The sequence below is a fragment of the Aulonocara stuartgranti genome, assembly GCF_965226115.1.
Source record: "Aulonocara stuartgranti genome assembly, chromosome: 1".
NCBI classification, from domain to species: domain Eukaryota; kingdom Metazoa; phylum Chordata; class Actinopteri; order Cichliformes; family Cichlidae; genus Aulonocara; species Aulonocara stuartgranti.
The window spans coordinates 1,625,001-1,649,569 of NC_138939.1; the positions used below are offsets into that span (position 1 = coordinate 1,625,001).

General features: G+C 49.1%; 1 protein-coding gene across 2 annotated transcripts in view; it reads right to left on the reverse strand.

The window, feature by feature from the left end:
• The window catches only part of ccdc102a (coiled-coil domain containing 102A), a 50,659-nt gene that overhangs the window by 13,837 nt on the left and 12,253 nt on the right, over positions 1-24,569 (reverse strand). Inside the window, exons 1-7 of one of the 2 annotated variants that reach the window (XM_082540204.1) lie at positions 19,470-19,516; positions 9,712-10,131; positions 9,042-9,434; positions 2,541-2,764; positions 2,003-2,111; positions 449-565; positions 1-19 (exon numbers count right to left, since the gene is read on the reverse strand). The exon at positions 1-19 is cut by the window's left edge and continues 191 nt beyond it. In XM_082540204.1, the coding sequence (XP_082396330.1) occupies positions 1-19; positions 449-565; positions 2,003-2,111; positions 2,541-2,764; positions 9,042-9,434; positions 9,712-10,074 (1,225 nt within the window). In that variant the 5' untranslated portion in view covers positions 10,075-10,131; positions 19,470-19,516. Of the gene's footprint in view, positions 20-448; positions 566-2,002; positions 2,112-2,540; positions 2,765-9,041; positions 9,435-9,711; positions 10,132-19,469; positions 19,517-24,569 lie in introns of those variants that run through there. The other variant, XM_082540203.1, reaches the window with a different exon arrangement.

A 24,569-nucleotide genomic window follows, 5' to 3' on the forward strand; every position in this document is an offset into this window, starting at 1 on the left:
CCACCTGCAGCCGCTCCATCTGTAGGAAACACACGACACGCCTCAGATGGAGACAGGATTGACTGTACGGCGGCCCAAACATCCAGCTGTCAGTCAAAGAGGCCACACCCCTAATAATGCCCACTTTAGCCTTAAAATAACATAAACAGCTGTTCTGAAGCTACACTGCTATAGGCTGCTGGGGGATTCCCATGATGCACTGGGTGCTTCACTCACTGTGTGTTTATCCATCTGCATGTAATCATTAGTGATTATTCATGTCTGTCTCGGGGGGCCGCCCCTCCCTGAGTGCTTCTGCACCCACAAACTCACAGACTGTTTTTAGCAGTCTGACATTTTTCATCTGATTCTGATTGAAATTGTTTATAAATGTTAGCGACGTCCGTTCACGTCTCCCACGGCTTTTCTCGGGGTCGTGATTCCCGCGCGCTGCTGTCAGGTCCCTCACCTCAGCTCGTAGTTCGGCCAGCTTCTTGTCCATGCTGGTTCGAGCTCCCAGTTCGTCCTCCAAGTCCTCGGAGATGCGTCCCAGCTCGTCCTGGTGCATCTCCTTCAGCAGGTTCAGCTGCAGGATGAAGACATTGAACATTTAATCTTTCAGTGACTCTCAGGCTTTCATCGTTCAGGCTGATGTTAGAAATAAATCCACGTTTAAGCCGCCTGACATTTAATGTTATCTGGACGTTTTTCGGGGGAGGCGGCTGTTTCTTTAAAGCAGACACTGTGAAACGCTTCCTGTGATGTTGGAGGATCTGAAACAACATGCGTGGAGATAAGCGTGACCCCCCCGTCATATCTCCTTATCTCTGCCTCTCGTCTCATCCGCCTCCTCCAACCTGCAGCGCGATCCCGCTTTCATCTGCATCTTCTAACACGCTTATCTACGAACTCCGTCACCTTCATCATCATCTACACATCTCTCACATCTTCTGCCCCCCCACCCCCACTTTGCTGCTTTTATCTAACTCATGTTCATCAGACCTGCCGTCTGCGGAGCGGTGCTGCCCCCTAGTGGTTCGAAAGACAGAGCTCGTCACACTCGGCTTTATGATTTGGACGCTGCTGAGCACAGCAGGCCTCCTGCAGCTGAAGACCTGCCGGGACATTTGAAGCGATCAGACTTCTTAGTAAAGTCATTTTAAGGTTTGAAAAGTTTATGACTCGTGATGACTGACGATCACTGCGCGATCAGCAGAGGCCACAGGTTTGAACACCAGAAATAAAAACATTCAAAGACCCGAAAATGTTCACACAAAAGCAAAACTGTGATCACTGAAATGTTTAAGAACTCCTGCTCTTCTTACATGTTCCTATTTATTTGTAACAGCTGCTGTTGTTGTTGTTATTTATGCTGAATTGAAGGTCAGCTGTGCACGTTAGCTGCGCCTGTCCTGTTGCATCAGTTGCTGTTTGACAGTAACTGATGTATAAAGAAGTAAAAACAGAAAATTCAAAGTGAACACGTCACAGACGCATGATGCTGTGCAGCTGCTGCACACCGAGTTTAATGAGCTGAAACAATCACGACCTGTGTTCATCGTCCTTTTGTCGTGAAATTCAAACGCCGTCCGCAGCTCTCACATTCAGCTCGTTTGCTGACTAAATGTTATGAACGCTAATTATTTGTGGACCGTCTGCGAGCGTCACGTGGACCAAACTGTGTGAAAATCTGAAGTGAGGAACATTTTCTATGAAATTCAAGCTGTAAGTCGAGCGCGTGTCTAACAGGAAGTCCCTGAGAATCACGCACTCCGGCTTCCTTCGTTGCACTTTTGATGTATTTGTCACATTTGCTCCTTCTGCTTTCTTTCGGTTCGGCTGCTTTGCTCTGTCTTTGTCTTCTCGTTGTGCGACAGCAGGTCAGTGATCGATGAACCACGGAGCTCAGAGACACAAGCGCTCGTCTGTTAGCAGAAAAACAGTCAGAGCGCACGTTTAAAGAAGACGGACTGTCCCGCGAAGCAGCGTCCGCTGTGCTCAGGTGACCTGTGCTGTGCCTCACCTGTTTCAGAGCCTCCTGCTTGCTCTTGCTCAGCTCCTCGTACTTCAGTTTCCACTGACTGAGCTCAGCCTCGAGTCTCTCGATGCTCTTACTCAGAGCCAGCTTGTCTCTGCAGGGAAACAGACAGCACGAATGAATCACGCCACACTCCCCGCCACACCCACTCGTGCTAGAACAGAGTGATAAAATAACAGAAAATAAATGTAATGGCAGAAGACTTCCTGTTTCTGTACGATCTGTCGTGTGTTCGTGGTTTGTTTGCTTTCTTGTGCTTTCTCTGTGACCTTCACGTTCTTACAGTTTCAGAGTCGAGCCGACAGGTTTCTGTCTTTACAGATTTCTGATGGTGTGGAAACGATAACATAACTCGTAAAACGAGTTTCACATCTCTGGGTGCGATCGATAAAAAACATTACAGACAAGAAGGATTTCTATGGTGAAATGCTGATTTATGACTAGATTATGTTTCTCTGATGGTTCGACCTCGGGCTGTCCCTGCTGACAGAACCAGAAGTCGTGTTTTTCCCGCTTCTCTTACTCTCTCTCCTTCAGCAGGACTTTCTGGGACTCGTCCAGGCGAAGCTGCAGAGCGTTCAGTTTGCTCGAGTCCTCCTCCGCTGTGCCCGCATCCTCCCACAGCTGTCGGCTGCGCTCCTGCCGGCGCGAGCCGGCTGGGTTGACGCCGCCGCGGCCATCCCAGGCCTCCTGAGCGTCGGCGCCCGGAGCTCGGGAGCGCAGCACTGAATCGAGCAGCTCCAGGTCCTGATGAAGAAGGAGACAAAGAGACCGGGAGGTCAGACGGTGACATGAAGGCTAAACCGCACACAGGTGGGAGAGACGGACGCACGCTGGCAGGTAAAGACAGAGGGAGGGACGATGTGACAGACATGCTGTGTTTTACTCAGAGAACAAAGACTTGAAACATGTGGAACAGTTTCTGCAACCTGCTGTAAACTTTGACTTTTAGCTCAAATGAGTTTTTCAGCCCTGAACATGTGGATGTTTCCTCATGAAGTTATGAAGGAAAACAACATGAAAAAAAGCACCAAATCTGGACCCACCCAACTGGAATTTCTGAGGTTGCTGCCAGCGAACTCTCACATCATTTTCACGCTGCGTGTTTTTAATGACCTTAACAGAAATAAAACTAAGCGTAGCGCTCGTCCTGCAGCACGCAGTAAATCTGTCCCCTGTGGCAGGCGGACAGCAAAGACCTCGTCCTTATTTCCTCCACAGAACAACCACTCGCCTCCCGCACGACCCAGAGTGCTCCCTCAAAAGTAAGGACATCCTGGCATCAAAGCTGAGACCATCGCAGGTGTTCGGAGATCAACTAAAGCAGCTGAGATTTACTGAAGTAAATGTGAGTGCAATCGATTGATCAATCGATATATCGATCACAGTGATAGACAGTTTAAACCGGGAGGTGCCGGCACTGAAGAGAGCAGGGAACCTGATTTATCAATGTCCTGCTGTCACGTCCAATCACAGGTTATGATTTTACTTCAGCAGATAAAAACTTTCATGCTTTGTTTTATTGATCAAGCGTCCAAAGGAAGTTCAGTCTGAGGCGTCACGATATCGTCACAACATCAGGTTTTCACAACACGATTATCAGCATCACAAATATTCATGCGACCATAATAACCTATAGAAGAAATTGAAAAAAGAAAACAGCCTTCACCTTATTTAGCTTATGCACGAGCTGCTGAGACAGCAACAGGTGTACTGCAGTAAGAACAGCTGTCGCTGACATGTGCAGCTTCTGTAGATAACAGAGGGTCAAACTGCAGAATCAACCATCAGAGCTAGGGGTGGGTTTTTATAATCGATTCATCGATTAAAATCGATTCTGGCTTGGATAACGTAAAATCGATTCATTAAAATCCTGAATCGATTCATTAAAATCCTGAATCGATTTTTTTAATATAAATTTATTTTGCCCGAAATGCCAGAATCTCTGGTGACATCTCACAAAATTTCAAGAACCACCAAACAGTTAAGACAGTAAATGAGAGCAGGAACAAACACACAGCGCGAGCCGCGGATCAGAATCAGTGAGATGTCGCCTTTCTCACCCGACGGCAAGGACACGGTCGGGGCTGAAAGCCGACAGCTCGCTGATTCTGATGTGTCGGCGGGTCCAAGCTTTGTGTTCACGCCCTTTATGCGCCGATTCTAAAGCTGTTAGTTTGATCTCTCTCCAAACAATATTGACCGAACCAGCAGCAAAAGAAGATCCAAAGTTTGGATCTTCTTTTGCTGCTGGTTCGGTTTGGATTCCAAATGCTTCACATAAACATCGTCATGAATTCACTCTGACTTTTACTGTTTTGCTTCCACCGCGATGCACAGCTCTCTCTCTCTCCCTCTCTCTCTCTCTCTCTCTCTCTCTCTGTACTTCAAGAACAGTTTCCCTTTCTTCATTATTCGCTTGCTTGTTACGCACAAGTCTACCGCTGTTTACAGGCTGTCAGCCGCTGTTTTTTTCCCTTTTACATTCTTCCGAAAAGAAAACCTCATTTCTGCTGTTCAATACTGAACAAATTTAAACTTTTTAAAATTATTCAAAATGCAAAACGCTGTGTCTCTAATAAAACCGCTGTAACTTCAGAGGTAATGTTCATGTGTTGATTAATGGTTTTCTTTCGTTTTTGATGTACTGCAGAATATTTTTATAAAATCCCAGAACAGGAAAATCACCTTCATGTTTTTCTGTGTTTTATCTTCAGCTACTTTGACACAAAGGTATCTGCTGTGACGCTCACACCTTTGATAAAGTCTTGCGAGTGTCAGCTTCCTTTTTATTGATACAAAAATATGTAAATGTTCTGATCTGAATTATATTTCTGACTGTCAAAATTTCCCAGATTTAAATCGAATCGAATCGAATTAAATCGAATCGTGGATCGAATCGATTCGGGACCTTGTGAATCGGAATTGAATCGATTCTAGAAATCAGTGACGATACCCAGCCCTAATCAGAGCTCCACTCGCGCCTGTGGGAACGCTTCCCTCTGACTGAGCAGGTTTGTTGTAGCAAGTCGAGAAACAGGAAGTGAAAACTTTTAGCAGGTGTTACCTTCCTGCCCCGCCTCCCTCAGCGGGTAACCCGGGGCTACAGTCACGTAGTGGCCACAATGAAGTGGACACGGCAGCTATCAAAGAGGAGCTGCTCGACAAAAAGACAACATTTGGAGATTAGTGTTTTAGTGCTGGTAGCGGTAATCTCGTTAAAATCACGTTAACGCCATAACTGCATTAAAGGGGCAAATCTCCGTTAACAAGTTACCGCGGATCGCCCCGTGCGTGGGGCTGGACGGCGTTAACGCGTTAATGAGCTAACCAGCTAACCGGGCTAACACGCTAACCGGGCTAACACGCTAACCGGGCTAACGCGTTGACGCCTAAAATCCTTTGATTTTCTCAAAAATCGACAGTGTGCCGTATGTATGAATTCTGGTTGTGTTTACTGACCTCGAACCGCGTTTATGTGCTGCACAGGCTCAGCAACAAATGTTTTAGTTGGACTTTGCTGAGCTACGAAGCTGCAGCGCTTGATGGATTGTTGGAGCATTACAGCTACCGAGGAGCCTGGCGGAGTGATACGTACTGTGCTTCAGGGTAATATCACCGTACTGTGTGTATAAGGGCCACAGATGCTTGTTTATGCTCAGCGTCTGTTAGTTTACATTTTGACTTCAACTATGAGCTTTTCGTTATGCACAAAAACAACATTGTTTTATTTTATTTATGGAGCATTATTATTTAATGCTGATCATTTATTTCTGAGTACATCTGCGCTGTATGTTAATAAAGGTGCCCGTGTGAGATCTGGTACAGTGTGACTAAGAACTCTTTTTGTTCTTAACTCTCTTTAAAAAAAATATCGAGATCTATATCGTATATCACCATCCAGCTAAAGAATATCCAGATATGAATTTTGGGTCGTATCGCCCAGCCCTACCACTGCTCTTCTGACTGAAAGCATAAAGATCACGACTCAGTCAAATGTCACTGTTTTCACTGCTCCAGTTTGGATCATTGTAGGATGACAGCAAACCCTCCAGTGTGGACGCAGTAACACCAACAGGACTGCATCGTCCAGACTCACGCGTGAGGAAAAGCGACACAAGGTCACGGAGCACGCTCTGTCCCAACACGTGGAAAACAGAGCTGCCACGCTGCCATTACAGGCGACGGCCAACAGAGGGCCCCGCTGCGCTGCTGTGGGTGAGACAAAGCCTGACATGTGGAAGCACTCAAAGAGGAGAACAATGGAAGGAGACAGGAAATGAGGCTGAGCTGTGTGAGAGCAGCAGCGAGCCACCGTTCCAAGACCACCTCTGCTGCCTGTTGACAGACACATAATCACGGTTTACATGCAGCCCTGCAGCCCAAACATGTGTGCGGAGAAACACAGGGACCCACCGCCGCTGCAAACAGCAGACAAACCGCAGAAATCCGGCGTTTGATTGCAGCCTTCGGTTTGTTCACGTCAGCTCAGATTCAAGTTTAATGAACTCAAACCTGCACGGATGGATGCAACAACGCTCGGGAAGGCTGCGGCGCTTTAACGACGCTCTGATGATCGCTCGGAGGCCAAAGCGGCCAGAAACATCCCCGGCGTGTTTCACGCTGCAGGCCAGATCTGTCCCGCTCATCGTTTCGGGTTCTGTAACGCTGCAGTTCGTTCAGGTCTGCCGCTTTCCACGCACCGCCAGATTTCACAGTAGAAAGCTGGACGGCAGGGTGCAGGTGAAGCACCGCATCGACCTCCGCCTGCGCTGAAGCTCATGAGTAAAATTCCCTTCCTGTCCCTGGGTTTGATGACTCTCACACATAAAAACTAAAGACCCGACACCAGAACTTTCTACTGAAGCAGCCAATCAGATGTTAGTGCAGACTGAAGGTCGCCGCTGTCTCCAGTGGAAGTGGGCCCTTGCCCACGGCAGAGAGTTGCTGTCGAGAATAAAACGAGAAGCAGAATGATTTAAACGTGACCGCAGGGGAACGTCCCCCAGCTGCTGAGAGGATGTGTCGGGCCTATTTTAGTCACATGATTCATCACCTCTGATACTACAGGTGCAGGTCACGGATAAAACCGAGCAGCACTTTCAGAACTCAACCGAAAGCCAAAGAGACTTGTGGCACTGGATGAAGCCGTCTCTAAATCATACAGTGTGACGGCGCTCTCTCTCAATGATAATGGACATCCACCCATTTTTGACCCGAGAGAGGCTCACAGGCTGGTCCACACATCCAGCCTGTCGGGGATCCCGAGGTGATCCCAGGCCAGGAGGAGACGTACACCCAGGAGTCTCTGACTGATCCCGGTCTACCCTGCAGCCTCTGCCCAGCAGGAAGTGTCCACACCAGCCTCCAAAGAACGACGCCTTATATTCCCAAGGAGACTGGTTCACGTCAGCATGAAGCAGCACTTCCAGGTACCATCTTTAAAGCCAGTGTTGCACTTTCAGCATCCCTGAGGACCCGAGGGTCCGCTGAGGTCAGAGTGATGGAGACTTAACCGATCCCTCTGGTTTGGTGCCTGATGTGACGAGCAAGTACCAAAGGGAGCCAGGTGAGGTTGTTCTGGCATCTGATCAGGATTTCTGGAGGTTTTGCAGGTATTCCCAGCTGAGAGGAGTCCTCAGGGTAGAACTCACTGATGATATGTTTACTCTAACCTTCCCCTGGAAGCAGCTCGGGATCCCCCGGGACAGAAGGACAGACGGTGTGTCGAGGTTCCTGCGTCACCCTCCAGTCTGTATTCCATGTAAACACTACATTCGGGGGGCACCAGCACAGACAGACAGCTTCTGTTTCCTCTGCTCCTGGATTTCAGTGTAAGAACTCACAGCCAATGGATGCAAAACTCCCGCGAGACCGCTCCAGTCGATTCCAGGCCGAGGAATCAACTGAAACAGGAAATCATGCTGAGAAATTCCCAAAGGGAATGTTTTGGGAAAGACGGGAATACACCCTGACCATCGAACGATCCCCGGGAGCCTGGAGAGAGCGCTTTCAGTGCCACAGAAGTAATTTTACAATAACGTGAACTACAGAACACAGTCATGGTGTTTTCATGGTGCAATAAACAGCGTTAGCTGCAGTCCTGCAGCGCAGCAGCTGTTGATGCTGTTGCACGTGTGGCTGACTCGTTTTTAGCCCATTACAGTTTTTGTTGCGGTCGCGTTTTCATTCTTCTGTTTTTATTGGGCAGAATAAAGCCTGAGCGTTACATCGGCCTCCAGAAACAAAGCAGCTCCACAGAGTCAATGAAAGGCTGAATCATGTTTGTCCTCATGGGAGCGACGGCAGAGACGGCAGACAGCGTCCTCTGGAGACACGGCGTGATTCGTGTTCACGTGCACAGGCAGAGGGTAGCTGTACCTCCTAAATAGGACACACACACACACACACACACACACACACACACACACACACACACACACACCCACCCCCCTCTGGTGCTATAACAGGGGTCTATTTTATCATGGTGGAGACAGCAGCCCGAGTGGCCTACATTCACGGATCACGTGTAGCAGCCGAGGATGCGAGCGCACCGATGTGAAGGAGGCGGGCGTTAAACCACCTTCACTCATTCATCTCTCCAACAGCTGAACGTTGGTCTCAGGTTTAACTTTCAGTCACCGTTTTACTAAACTCAGCTGAATCCTGTTCAGACCCACTCAGACTTCATTTCTTTTCTACGTACTTTTATTTACTTATTTTTCACGTTGCTACCTGCTGGGTCGGGACTCACTGATGTCCATGGATGAACCATCATCAGATCCTTCATGTGCACCAAGCACCAACCTTAAAATGCCCCCCCCCGATCAGTCTAATGATTGCATCATTTGTTTCAGGTCGCATGAGCCCCGAGTTTGTCAGAGCTGCATCCTGCAGATGTTTCATTTAAATGCACAAAGGTAAAACCAAAGTTTGCAGAGGTTAAAGGTCAGGACCTCGTGTGGAAGAAATTCAATCTGAAACCAAAACCAGGAAGAAGAACGCCAGCTGAGAGCACGCTCACCTTCTGACCCGTCTTCTGCCTATCCAAGTCCATGTCCCTCACCGGTTCTGGTTCTGGAGATCCCGGCGGTCCCTCTGCCGCCCTGTCCAGCTTCACGTCGCCGTGGACCTGAGAGGAAGAGGAGGATGACGCCGGGGAGGAAGGGGGGATGGACGGCGAGGATGACGAGGAAGTGCCGCGGGGGTGCGCGGGTGAGGAGGAGGGGGATGTGGCGGACAGAGGCGGGGCCGCGTGGTCGCCGCGGAGGCGCAGCGTCTCCTGCCGTAGCGTCTCGTTCTCCGAGGCGAGCTCCTGCCGCTCGCGCCGGATGCCGGTCAGCTCCTTGGTGAGGGTGTCCAGCCGCTGCCTGAGCTGACGGACCTCGTCGCGCGCTCTGTTACGCTCCGCACGAACCTGGAAACAAAGACGACGACTGACTGAGCAGGCGGGTTGTCAAACCTCTTTATAGGACATCATCTAAAACACCTCAGCGTCTGTATCACATTATTATTAATAATATTATTTCTCCGTACAGGCTCACAGTGGATCGATATCACAGAAATGTTATTTCTGCTCATCTGTAGCTCCATAGCTGAGCCTTTCTTTCAGATACTGAAGCACATCCCCACCTAGAGCCCCACCCAGCCCGGTCTCCACCCTGCTCCGTGCCACTGAGCTACATTTCTCCCACCTTGCTCCACTTCTCCCTCCAGTTGGCGGTGCAGTCCGACCACCACCTCATGGTCTTCTCCATCTGGGCGGCCCTGGCCCGAGCCTCCTCCAGCTCCCTGAGCCTCAGCTCCTCCCTGCTCTCCCAGTCGGCTCCGGCTGCCTCGCCCATGGCCCCGAGGGAGCCGAGCCCGAGGCCCCCCAGGCCGGGCGACAGCAGCAGCGGGGGGCTGGAGCTGGGCGTTCCTCCCGTGGGGCTGGGGGTGTGGGTGAGGCTGTCCGGGGAGCGGACGCCCCGGTCGGATCCCAGACCCAAGCTGCACAGCAGGCCGCCGCCGGCCTGCTTGCCGCCGTCGGACAGGTGGGGGCTGGGAGTGTGGTTCATGGTGGAGGCGACGGGGTGGACGAGGACGCCGAGAATCAGGAGAGCATCGTCCTCACCCTGGAGACAGAAACACAGAAAGAGAGCGCTATGAGAAAGAGACAAAACAAAAACATAATATAAACCTAAAAATACAAATTTAATAACATAAGAAGTATTAAAAACCATAAAAATCGTTTGTTTTGTTTGTTTGTTTTATGTTTCCCCCCACTGTGAGTAACTTGTATTGTTGTACATGTTGTATAAATAAGAAAACCCATAAAAATAAAGAAATAAAGAAAACAAACAAACAGACGGGGACGACGGCGGCCCGGACCACCGCCGTGATGGTCGTCCACTCACAGCCTTTCAAAGCTCCCAATCAAAGTCTCTGCTGGCTCTAGTTTTCCTGTGAGCCCGGCGCAGTAAAGGTGGAGCGAGGCGTTACTTGGACACCTGGTGGACTCTGATCGTTTCCTGCTGGCGTTCCAATAATCGCTCGGATTCGATGTGTGTCAGTATTTTTCTTGAAGGGTCTAAATGAAACACATTCGTGCTGTAACGGCTGAACGTTATCTCGGCTGTCAGTGCCAGCTTGGGTTATGAAAAGCTGGCTGTGGTGAAGCTGGTCTCAGACGCCGGGCCAAGAAAAGCTCCGGTCCTTCATGCCCCCTCGCTCAGTCCCCGCCTCCGCCGCCCTCCCCGCTCCAGAGGAAGTTTCCGAGGAGCTGTGGGACTGTGGGAACAAGTCTGAGCGAGGCAGCAGAGCAGGAGAGGAAATGAAGCAGGTTTAGCTTCAGCAGCTGGGGGCTCAGCGGAGGGTAAAACCACTAACACACCCTCTGCTTTTGCCTCTGTTGCCCCGTTTGCACAGGTAACATGTTGGACCTCCAAAGGTAAACTGACAGCTTTCAGGCAGTGCACGCCATCAGCCCAGGAAGTTAATCACGTGCACGAGTGTAGTTAATCACGTGCACGAGTGTAGTTAGTGTAAAAATAACCAGCTGGGCTGGAAACCTCATGGTGTCTGAACAGCCACATTAAAGACGGCAGCTCGCTCCGGCAGATTCAACATGTCCACGACATCCTTCCCTTATTTGGCTCCACCCACTCTGACATCATGACTCAGGCTACAGGGTCACATGGTCTGTCATGCGCTGTCAGCAGGGGGCAGTGTCACAAACATGTTTGTTGTTGTGCTTTGGTTGAACTCCTGAGAGGACAGGACGCTGAAAACTGCCGTGCCCTCCTCCTGCAGGTTAATGACGCCGCTCGTGCTCCTCTTCCTGTCCAAGTCAGCTTTTAAACCAATCAGCATTCTACGTGCGCGTGGTGACATCACTGTCGACCTGCACGCATTTGTTGCTTTCCCGAAACCGTGCACTGCAGGTAGCACAAACTCAAGATTTCCCAGTGAGACCATGAGGGTGTTCACACGCAGGAGGCGGAGTTTGCAGCATCTGACCAATCAGAAACACGGACGGGCTGCAGGTAGCACAGCATCGATCAAACGACTTGGGTTCCTCTTTGTGTTCACGCGATTTTCAGAAAACTTGACCTCTGACCTCGTCCTTCAGTAACAGACAAAGAAAAAGGACGAACAGTTAAAGTGAGGAGAGAAAAGCAGAAGCAGCTGAGGCCGAGGTCACTGAGAACATTTCAGGAGACGACCTCTGTCACCAGCCTTTTACAGCCGAGCGCTAAAAAAACGACGATTTATGAAAAGCACACGGCTGTTTCTCACAATAACGCAAAAATAAAATGTCTGAGATGATGTTGTGAGTCACAGATCAGAACTAAGACTTGAAGAGTTCTTCATCGCTCTTCGTCCTTTTGCTCCATTCGCCCTTCAGCCGGAGGCTGTGCGATTAATCAGCTGGAATTCTGGCTTCGGCTGATTATTGGAACAAGATAAGTGAGGTATGAGATTATTTGGCTCCTCTTTCCTTTCATCTATAAAACTCTGACTTCACTCGTTTCACTCAGCTCACACTGTGTTTGTTATACTTAAATTACCACTTAATTAAAACATGACGTTCAACTTCTCTCGAAACATAAATGAATCCTCTTCCATCCTGAGTGTTTGAAGGCTTCAGTGAAACCATGTCAGTCCTGACAGCGGACCTCGAACCCGAGTCTGACATGGTTTAACCCGGAGGGCGCGTCGAGGCGGAGCTCTGCTGCGACCTGAGGGCTCCTTGTCCTCCCTCAGCGCCGAGTGTCTGCCATTTCACAGATGACCACAGCGGGCTGGACTCTGCTACGCTTGTCTCACTGCTGATGTGCAAACACGAAGCGCTGTCCTCAAACGCGACATCAGCTACACAACACAACAAAACGAGTCCCTCCAGGTACACCGACGACAGCAGAAACACCGACTTGATCCGGTTCAGCAGACGGCTCATAGTGGACTACAGGTGTGCGCGGTTAATGACTGTGACTGACGGTGCAGTCTGGTTGGAGCAGGGACTGAGGGACCAGCCCAATCAGCCACGGCAGGAGTCAGAGGGCGGGACAGGGGGAGTGGAGCCCGCGGTCTTGGACGGGACTCAAACGCAGCAACGTGAACATGAAGTTTGCACCGAGCGGACAACACGACTGACTACAAACACAAACATGATCTCAGGACCGTGATATGTGCGCAGTAACCTCCACCTCCCAGCGTCATGGACTTCAAACTATGACACGCGTGACTTTAGTTTTGATTCTGTGGAAGAAGAAAAAGGCCAAAGAGAACAAAGAGGAGCTCATTGATCTCTCCATCGTCCACAGCAGCAGTGAAACACTGTGTCCAAGCACAAGAAACACAAGACTGAAAACTGAGCAGATTTGACTCTTTCACTAACAATCCTCCTAAAATGAGCCATGAAAGAGATGAGCAGCCGGCTAAACACGAGTCCAACATCCACACTGCAAAATAAACAAAGAGCAACGAGGCAGGAAAGCTGCAGTTTCCCATCTCTGCCCCCGATAAGCTGCATCGCTAAATCCCTCGCCGACACTCATCCAGCGCCTCCAGTCCCAAATCTCATCCCCCAGCTCACCTCCCAGTCAAACAGCAAACCCAGCAGTGCACTCAGGAAAAACCAGAATCTGGGTCGAAGTGTGGGAGAGGAAGACTAACGAGAGGAGGAAGAGGAGGGTCAGGAAGACGAACGGCAGAAAGAGAAGCAGACGGAAATCAAACAGACGAGAGCGAGGACGCAGGCCGCCGAGCACGGGCTGAACGCGAGACGTGAACGAGAGGAAAACCTCCTGCACAAACACACGCACACACACACACACACACACACACACACACACACACACACGCGCGCGCGCACACACAAACACTCACACACACACACACACACACACACACACACACACACACGCACGCACACACAAACACTCACACACACACACATGCACGCACACACACACACTCACACACACACACATGCACGCACACACACACACGCGCGCACACACAAACACTCACACACACACACAAACACTCACACACACACACACACACACACACACGCACGCACACACACACACACACACACGCACACACACACACTGCTCGTGCCTATGGTACGACAACTTTTCTCCGTGCTCCTGGTACACTGCGCAGAAAAACCTTGCCACACACACACACACACACGCGCACACACACACACAGCCAAGTTCCCAGCTAATGCTGTGTTGTTTGGTATCCACAGTCTGTGCAGGAGCATCATACAGACTCAGTAACATCCAATTACAGTCACAAAGTTTCACCAAAACTGGAGCTCCGCCTCCTTGGACGGTGTGTTAGTGCAGTGACCTCACAGCAGCCATATTATTGGTCACATGACGTCATTAAAATGCTCCAACAGCACAAACACGGTGCAGAGCTCCAGCTCAGGTGAAGCTTTATTAAGTTGTACCTTCATAATGTTTCACAGTGTCACTGAATGTTCATGCATTCATGCCAAAGATGTATACATGATGTTCTACTGGTTCATCCAATCACGTTCATTCACTCCCGGGTGTCGTCATCAGGCTGTGGGAAGCGTTAATGTTTCCATGGATGCAGGTTAAAGTTCCAGAGCTCTGATGTGCAGAAACAGACAGAAATGATTGAACCCATGAATCATTTAAAATCTTCATCCTCTCTGTGCCATCAGTCTGGCCAGAAACTCATTAATCGGCAGATTCGTGAGTTCAGCTCGTGTCCAAACCACCAAAATAAAAGACCCTGAACAATAATCAGAGTAAAAATGCACAAATGTAGAAATTCATTCAAACATTTAAAAGGCACAAACACAAAGCTAATGATCTCCTCGGGCACATTTAAAGCAGCTCATCCCTCTCCCCCCAAACAAACGAGCACAAATCTCACACACCAGTCTCCTTATCACATACAACCATAAATCATCTCTGGCAGCAGTTTGCAAGGTTAAAGTTCAGCTGTCTGTCAAGTAATCCCTGAAAGGTCCCTGAAAGGTTCAGGGCAAGCATGGAGACAGCTGACGGACCAGCACTGTGCAAAAGCTTAGGAAAGCAGAGGTGTGACTGAGTGTGTTTGTGCTGCTGAGCAGCGAATCGACTCATCCCGACAGTTAAACTGGCTCCAACCAAATTCCGCGTCAGTCATCAGTAATGAGACACCGCCGGGATGAAGCAGCTGCAGGGCAGCGAGGACAGAGACGGTGAGGAGGACCGGAGCAGCAGCCGGGATCAGCACCTCACACTGCTCGGCTCCATCCGACCCCTCATCAAACTCGTACGCAGCATCCGTGCACATAAAAACGTTTCGAGGTCAGTAAACACAACCAGAACTCATACACAGGGCACACGGGATTATAAGGGGCTCGGTTTTTTTGGTAAATATCACCTGGGACTATTTGGTGCTGGAAACTTTTCCTTTGGACTTGGAGCTGGCTAAAACCTCTTTGGGTGGGGGTGCAAACATTCCTCCATGCAGGAAAAACCCTGCACACACACACACACACACACACACACACACACACACACACACACACACACACAGCTGATTTATACTCTGCTCCTGGATGAGTTAGGAGGAGGAGGAGTGCACCTTTGTGTGTACAGCTGACAGGAACGAGCACATCGATCGGTTTCCATCCGCGCAGGAACGTGTCAGTGCTGCTCACCGGCAGCCTGCACTGACTTGCAGCTCCATCCTTTCACCAGCCTGCTACAGCTTCTCTCCACCCCTGTGTGGAGTTGTTTATCTTTACCCATCTATCCGATCATGGTGTGACAGTGTGAACGGCACAAATCCGATATTTTCAAATCTGATCTGGGTCACTTTCGTATGTGGTGCTGAATCCAATACATTTAGAAAGCTGCTGTTTGATGGTCACGTTGCATTAAATCCGTCTTTTACGTCACTGACACAAGACAGATGCCGATTATCAGCGCCGGAGAAGACATCGCGAACGCTTCCTGGCCATCCAGTGTAGATGTCAGTGAAACTGTTGGGAAGACAACGTGAACATTTTATTTGTTCTGTATAAGCTGCAGATTCTGACAGAAATCTGCAGCTTTCCTTTGCAGAAACATGAAGCTCTAAAAGCTGCAGTTCCTCTAACGTCCAGCAGAGGCAGCAGTGAGTCAGTCCCCGTAGACCCCCATGTCCAAACTTTACAGCAGAAACTGGTCTCTGTGGATCTTTCCCTCCTTCATAATAACATGCATTAGGGGCGTGGCCTCTCTGACTGACAGGTGGATGGTGACACAGGCGGCTGTAGCTGCTAGCTGTCTGCTAGCTTCACCTGAACTGGACTTCTGAGCTGTGTTTGTGCTGTTGGAGCCTTTTAATGACATCATGTGACCAATAACATGGCTGCTGTGAGGTCACTGCACTAACAGACCGACCAAGAAGCCTGAGATCTAATTTAGTTTGTGAAATCTGAGGATTTAATTGGATACTGCCATATTGTCTGTGGATGGAAAATAAAAAATAGCTGAGGCCGAGGGTCAAAGAGTGAGTTTGTCTATTCATCCATCAATTCTTTCGTGTTTTTTAATAATTTAATAAACCTGTTTAACATGTTTACTCCACAAATACAGCAAACAGTAAATCCTCCGTGTTTTACTACTGACTCCATCTTTAGGGTTAGAAAAACAAACTCGTGGCTTATTTCTGTCAATAGAGACACAATGAAAGGCGATACAGAGAGTAAACTGTGTACAGGCAGGCTGTAGATTTACATACAACAAATGCTCACAGCAGTAAGTATTACTTACGTAACTGCAAACAGCTGACATTGCTTATTAGCGCACATGCATTCCCATCTAAGTCGTTGGCGGGCTCCTGAGCTGCAAATCCACGCCAACCTATCAGGTTACACCACGTTCAGTGAGGAAAGACGTCTTTCGGCGTCTCTTTCAGGAGTGCCGTTTAGCAGCATCAACACTGTAAACAAAGCGCTTCCTGTTTCTGTCACCGTCAGCTTCTCCAGCCAGCACGGTGACGGATGTCTCTGAGCGAGTAATCAAGCCTCCGTTTATTTTGGATCAGCTGATCGTTAAACTGATGGATGAGGCCGCGGTGCGCGAAGCTCAGCGACGACGCTGCACGAGTACAGAGAGCCGGAGCGCTTTCACTGAAATGTACTGACGACTTCAAGTGAACACAAACTTTACTGACACTTTGTTGTATGGAGGGAAAACCGATGACGGATTAATTTGGACTATTTGATTATTAACGCGTCTCTCACGAGTCCCCAAAGATTACAGCAGTAAATGAGACCACACGTTCCCACGCCTGTTTGACACTGGAGTCGGTGTGTGAGGCGTTCCTGAGCTCTGCTGAGATCCTTCCTAAAGCCACTGGGCGAGATCCCAAAATCCATCCCAACCTCCAGGAGCCTGTAGAAGCACGTCTGGATCCCAAACTCTAAAGCTGAGGCCTCAACATGCCCAACAAACCCACAGGAATACCCTCGTGTTTGCAGCCTGACGTTAATCTCTAAACTGAAGACGCTGAAGCTCCAGCAACACCAGCAGATGAACCAGTTTCTCCACCTGCTGCAGCTCTCTGGGATCATCTCTGATGGTGGAGTTAATTAATCAGTGTGACTCCTGGGAAAGTGTAGAAGTGCAAACTGGGCGGGTTAAACTTTTCAGTTTACCAAATGATGGCGACTCGGTCAGGAAAGAGTGGCGGCAAATGAACTTTCAAAATAAGACTAAGATGGGATCCATTCTCCTGGATGGATAAAAATCAAACCTGTTAAGCCACCGACACGCTGCCTGTTAATACATATCTAACTGATGGAGCTGCTGCTCCTCCACATCAAAAGGAAGCAGATGAAGTGGTCCAGTGTCACCCAGCATGCCTCCTGGATGACGTGTTTTGGGTACGCTCTACTGGGAGGAGAGATTACGTCTCTCGGTTTGGGAACGCCTCAGCGTGTTTGTTTTTAGATTTGTTCGATTTTAGGCTACACCTGTACCTGGGTAAGCGTGACCGCTGAAAAAACTATGAGCTTAAGCTGGTCTCAGCCAACACAGGTGAGCTCCAGGCTGCAGGTAAGAAGGTGCAGTTGAATGAGTAAATATAGGAACATCAGAGGATCAGAAAAGCGTCACAGAAACAGACTTGTGCACTTTAAACGACTCCAACACTAAACAGGACCAAACGTCTGTGCCTCGTCATCTGGAAGCCAGTTCCACAAACCTCATTGAGTTCCAGTTTACCCACAGGAGTGGAGGTTACAGTTTGCACATGAGACCCATCTGAGGCTCCAACAGCTGCAGGCGACTCTGCAAACACACTCACTACCAGCACTCCAAACCACCCTCGCTTTACTTCCTGTCTTGCAGCCCTCCACCGTCCTGACCGTCGGCTGTATTTGCCTCCTTTCTTTGCCCAACCTCCACGTGAACCTCACCCTCTGTCATCACAGGGCCCATAAAACACACAGCCGGCCAGAGGGCGAGACCGCGGGGTAATAAAGTCTTTGACAGAGCATCTGTCCTCGCCGGCCGTAGCTGCACAGCCCCAGCTTTGACTGATGTAACCCTCAAGGCTGCAAACAAAACGGTGGGGCCGATATTCTTCAGTTTACGTCGGCACTGACGTCTGCTCATCTCCGTGAACCGAGCTGAAGCTCAGACGAGCCCGAGACAACAGAGGAACGGAGGGAGGGGCCTGTGTGCTCGCCAAGCTGATTTATGTGAATGTGGACGTAAAAAAGATACAGCACGCCGCTACAAAGGATTTCCCCCCGCGCTCGCCAAACTTTCTGCAGTGAGTCAGCGCGTGTGCTCTCTCCTCTAATGAGAACCAGCTCTGTGGGCCTGAAACTGGAGAAGAAGCAGCAGCACGCTGGGATCGTACTCACACTGGTCCTCTCCCATCACAATTTCACTACAACGGCTGAAATCTCCTGCTGTGACTCACACTCTGAAATGCAAGCTCCACATCGAGCGTGGCGCCGCGCTGCGCACGAAAGGTGTAGAGTGAGGATGCCCTCTTCCTCCTCCTGCTCCTCCCTCGTGAAAGCTGCTGAGCTGCATCAGTGCGGATGAGACAAGGAGAAGGAAATCCAGGTAAGAACAGCCAATCAGCGCCTCCCACCTGACCCCACAGTCAGCTCATTCTTTATGTACAAAAACTTCACAGTTTTTAATGAAGACATGAAGAACGTTTCATCTCATGAATATTTCACAGAGCCACGAGTCCTCCGACGTGGCTCCAGATTTGACTCTTATCATGTTTGAGCCGTCGTTGCGTCTTCAAACTGAGCCACAGTCTGAGGACTAAACCTGGTTTTGCAGCAGCATCAGAGTCACAGTTTGAATAAACCATGCACCAGTTTAGTATCTGTGACAGGAGCAGATCCAGTACTGGTCCCTGTATGGAGGACCATGAGTGCCAAAATAAACAAATAACTAAATCATTAAATAATCAATTCAATGTGTATTTTATGTTTTTTTTTTATTAACTTCCAAGTTTCAATAAATTCATGGCACACCTAATTATTCATAGATCTATTTCCTACCACTTCTCCCAGTTTGGGTCTGAGCACAGAAGCCCACACTTCCCTCACCCCGCCCACCTCTCCCAGCTTATCCAGTCAGATGACAGATGCCATCTCTCCAGTGAGTCCTGGGTCTGCCACAGGGCCTCCTCCCAGTAGGACACGTGGATGTGGAGGAGCAGCAGCTCTACTCCGAGTCCTCTCGAATGACGGGACTGCTCCACCCCATCTCTAAGGAAGAGCCCCGCCCCCTCTCAAAAGAAACACGTTTTATCGGCGACCGTGGGTGAGGGCAGGAACACAGATGGGCCAGTAAATCCACAGCTTCACTTTTAAGCCCAGTCTCACGCTCCACTCTCCCCTCCATCATGAACACGACCCCGAACTGTAATTAATTAATGACACATTTAATGAATCATTTAGCAACATAGTTACTTCATTTGGTCCTCCTGGTCCTCCGTACCCCGGGATGTTTGATTGGTTTTCTGGTCATTCACTGGAGGAAACAAAGTGCATTCTGGGTAAACGTTGTGAATCAGCCTGAGGAAATAGAAACATTTCTCGGTGTTGAATCACAGAAACATCTGTGCGTCTGAACGGAGCACAGAGATGAGCCCACTGTTTCCTGTCTCGTCACAAAGCGTCGCAGAGAGTGACACCGTCCTGACGTTCCTGCGGATAAACAGTATTTAAAATGGCTGACGGCGTGATTCTCTGGCTCTAACGCAACACTAATCGCTGCAGCTTTGGCTCCTGACTCCTGCATCAAACCTCTTCCTGCTCCGAGTCGCAAGTTTCCTGAAACGCAGCCAGAGGGAGATTTCCAAACTTCAAAGCAGAGATTCAGATTTTTCTCTCCAACTGAAATAACAGATCACTTCACAGTCTTCACTCATCAGCTAAAATACAACATCAAAGCAAAAGAATCTGAGCTTTAACGCTGATAAACCTTTAATATTCAAGTCTGACTGGAGGCCGGGGGCCACGCTCCGCCCAAAGTGCCTCCACAGTCTGACAAATGCTGGGTTTTAAAAAAAGAACCAGTCAGAGCCCAAAGAAACATCTGGAAGTTTGTGGCTTTGTCCAAAGATGAAAATCCCCAAAGTGCTGAATTTATTCTCATTTTATTACCAAGTGTTTGCCACCTCGTCCACCACAGCGCGCCGACACAGAGAAGAAACCGCAGTCGTGCTTTCTGTGAAACGCATTCAACACCGTAAAACTACAACCAACTACAAACATGGCCGAGGTTCCTCGCTGCGTTCATGGGTACCGCACCTTCACACAGAGAGGGGAGATGCCCCTCTTAAACCATCATCCTGAATGCGGAGACCCCACACGGCTGTGTCCGAGTCTCCGCCCACGAACACACCCCCATCCACCACTATAATAAAATCTGCAGATGATGCAACGGTCGTCAAACTTACAAGCTTAAGGTGGCACCAAAGAGTCAGTCACAGACTCGAGCAGAACAGGAAGTACAACCCAGCAGCTGTGTGTGGAGGAACGCCGTCCGTCTGTTGGGGCTGAACCTCCAGCCTGGTCAAAAAAACAAGCCCAGCAAAGGCTGTTCTTCCTACGGAAGCTGAAGCACGCTCCCCGTGAATCTGCTGCTGAACTTCTACAGGATCGCCACTTAGAGCACGAACGCCATCACGGGTGGGTCAGAAGCTGCAGAGCTGCACAGCTGAAGCGTTAGGTGACCTACACCCTGCCACCCTCTACTCAAACTTCCTCCATCGAGCAAACGATGCAGACAATCCCACACAAACAGACAGAGGGACAGCTTTCACCCCGCACACAGACCCCATCAGGACGATCATAAAAATCTATTATCTCCTGATTTATTATCGTCTATTTATTAATTTTTTATTATCTGTTCTTTTGTGGTGGGCACGAGAGGTGCCAGTCTAAGTTTTATTGTAATGGATCATCTGTTTAACGTCCACCAGGTGAACAGTTCACCTGTTCTACGAAACAAAATTCATGCAAACTGAAGGTTTCTGACCTGCTCAGGTTACTGATGAATCAGTGCAGCTGCAGTGTAACGATGGCTAATGAAGCCGGTGTGTGTGTGTGTGTGTGTGTGTGTGTGTGTGTGTGTGTGTGTGTGTGTCAGATATTTGGCTGCTTTGTTCTTCTGCTTACTCGAGAGCTTTCGTCTCTTTGGCAGATGAGGTAATGGTTCGGCTTCCCGAATGCGGTAAAACATCATTTTTTACAGGCCGGCGCTGATGTGGCCGTTTCCTCTGCGAGCTCGCTTGTTGAAGCCGCTGCTTTGTTGTGGGTGCAGCTCTGTGGACGCACACGGCAGCTGTGAAACCGTACGGCTCCACGGACATCAGCCAAACGCGTCTCCTTTTGTCTGAAAGTCATAAAGTTTGTAACAGCGAGGATCTCGTTACAGTCACGTCAGGCCTCTCGATCTGATTCAACAATTTACCGTAAACGCAGAGACCTGAGTAACGAGCCTCCGCCGCCTGTCGTGGCTTTGCCGTGAGTCACTGTGGTTAAAGCGTGGGAACGCGCGCTCGCTGATAGATACCTGGGTCCAGCGTGGGCGTCGTTTATCCTCTCAGATCGTTTCTATTTGGCTAAAAATGTCTTCATTTGTTGTTAACGGCATATTTGTTTAAATCAAAGAGCTTCCACCGACTCAAACAGGCCTTGTTGGTCTTCCTTGTTGCATCACTGCGCGTGCATTTAAATGTATTTACTGATCATCCAATAATGTCAGACGTGAATCCGCCTCCTGTGGGAGCGGCCGAGCAGCCAAACGGAGCCAATAAAAACCTGCTTTAAAGAAAACTCAGTGAGCCGAGCGGCGCTGAAGAAGCAGCAGCACAACGGTGAGGATTCAGCAGCTGGTGCGGTCAGCACTGCCAGCATTACAGCTATCAATCACATGAGCTGCTGTTTACCCACCACAGCTTTCCTGTTGGCTCAATAAACGGCTGTGAAAGCCTTCTGCCCACGTTCACTGAACCTTTGTCCAAAACAGAAGTGCCTCCGAGAGTCCTTTAAACACCGGGCTCGCTCCCGTTAAAGTGTAGAAGAAACTGTTCCTAACTTTGTGAGAAGCTTCAGTTTAACAGAAGCTGGTAACTCCAACTGAAGCTGACCGATATCTACGCTGGCTCGAGCTTTTTAACCAGCAGCTTAAAGCCCTGCGTTTCCTCTTCTTGTCACATGGATTCTAACTTACGAGCAATCCAGCGAGGCTTGGTTGAGTACTCTGATTACTTTTGCTTCACACATCACCAGCTGCTCCTGGCCTGGTCTGAAACAGGTTTGTGGTTTCCTGCAGTTTCCTGGAGGATGCTGACTCGTCATCAGAGGCCGATTCCTGCTCTCGCTCTCAGACGTGTCCTGGAAACCTAAACGTGGCGTTGCTCTAGCAGCGATGTTGTTTTTAATCTCATAAAAATTCATACCCGTGTTATCATGGATGACATGATACAGCGCAGCCCTGCTGGACACTTCCAAACTAACTGAATATCCGGGAAGGATCCGGGAAGTCGAAGAAATGTTTTCATGTCGAGATCTTAATGAACAATATTTAAAACTTGACATTTTTCTTTCCCCCTGAGCTTCCTTACAGACTAATGAACCGAAATAATCGAGGACACGTAATCAGAGTTGTTCTGCGTCTATTACTTGAGGAGGTCTGAATGACGATGCAGGTCAAACCAGCTCAAACTGAGAAAAGCTTAAATATTTTTATTCAAAACTACAGTCGAACATTTCTTACTGGGAAAAGGTGTTAACAGTGTTTAAGACTCAACGCACAATACAAGTCTTTAGTAAGAGCTGCTAAACTTTAAGGCCAAACCCAGAGGAACCTTTGAGGGTGGAAGGGGTTAAAAACAGAAACGACCTGGATAAAAACGTTGCCCCGCCTCTGCTCGTCTTTGCTAAACCATCAAACAGCAGAACTTCATGTCCCACAGGGCCCCAGGTGTTACTGCAAGGAGAGCTTTCCACTGTAGTAAATTATACAGCACATTCCTGAAGCATGACTCTCTCTCACACACACACACACACACACACACACACACACACACACACACACGCTCGGCTCACTGACGCTACAAAGAGTTCAAATCAGCAAACAGGAGCGAGCGAAGTCAAGGACAGAGTCCAGAGTCGGCGTCCCTGAACTCGGGGATCGATGTCCAGCTCGGAGCTGCGGCCGTATCACATTCCCATCATTTATTCAGCAGGACGGCGAGGAGCAGGAGGGGGCGAGCCGACGACGGAGGACGGCGTGATGGATGCAAGCACAACAACAGGGAGACACTTTCACTCTGCTTGCTTCACAGTTCAGGAGCTTCAGGATTCATCGGTGCTGTCAGCCTCACCTGGATCGGAGGCTCGTACCGACACGCTTCAGCTCAGCTGAACAATTAATAACGTTGATAAAGTAAAAGGCTGGAAACAGTCCAGGACGTTACCCTGGAGACATATTTAACAGACTTAATCATTCAATCGTTTATAAAACACTAAACATGAAGATCTTAGAGGCTTTACTGGCCTTTCAGAGTCTGGTGATCATCAGTAGGGTGATATGGTACTACAAGGTCATTAAGATAAGATGGGGCCTGATTATTTAAGACCTTGTATGTGAGGAGCAGGATTTTGAATTCTGGGTTTAACAGGAAGCCAATGAAGGGAAGCCAAAACTGAAGGCTTTTCAGGGAGTTTTTAGGACATCCTGATAATAATGAATTACAGTCGTCCAGCCTGGAAGGAATAAATGCATGAACTAGCTTCAACGTTAGCCTTTTTTTTGGCTGCTCTGTTGGTCCTCGTCCAACTTTTGGAGCCGGTCTCGAGTGCAGATTAGAGCTTCTGGTGCTTCAGCATTGCTTTGATATCAGCTTTTTGACCTGCTGCCAGGTCCTCTGTCTGACTGCAGTAACCCAAAGATGACTGAAAGTGCTGCCGAGAACACGAGGCAGAGGGAGCATGCTTCAAAATGCTTCAAAATATCATCTTAAATCAGGAAGAAGATGATGTTGCTGATCTGGCAGCAGCTGTAGCCGACCAGGCTGAGCACGGATCAGTCTCTGTGTCACTGGAGCACAGCTGAAAGCATCTTTTTAGATGATAAAATGCACCACAAACACTCGTAGATCATCCTGTTTCACCTCACTATCATCTTCATCCTCCTCCTCCTCATTACGTAAGGTTACTGAAGCATTCTGAGCATGCCGCCGGCTCCAGGGAGCCAAAACAAGGTGCACCGCTGCAGGGCTGAGCAGCTTCAAAGCTTCTCCCACACCAAAGAGCTGAGAGCCGTTTGCATATCGTGCACATTTATGCAAATAGATGGAGCCGGAGTTTCCTAATCCACGAGGAAGATGATGAAATCGCCAATACCGAGGCCAAGCAGATAAAAAGACAGGAGAAGGAAGAGGAGGAGTGGGTTACACTCCACATCTGCCAAAATGGAAAATGCAAATCCTCCTTTTAACACCTCTGGGCCTGAAAATACTTACAGAAGCTTTTCAAAGGTGAAGAATGATTTTACAG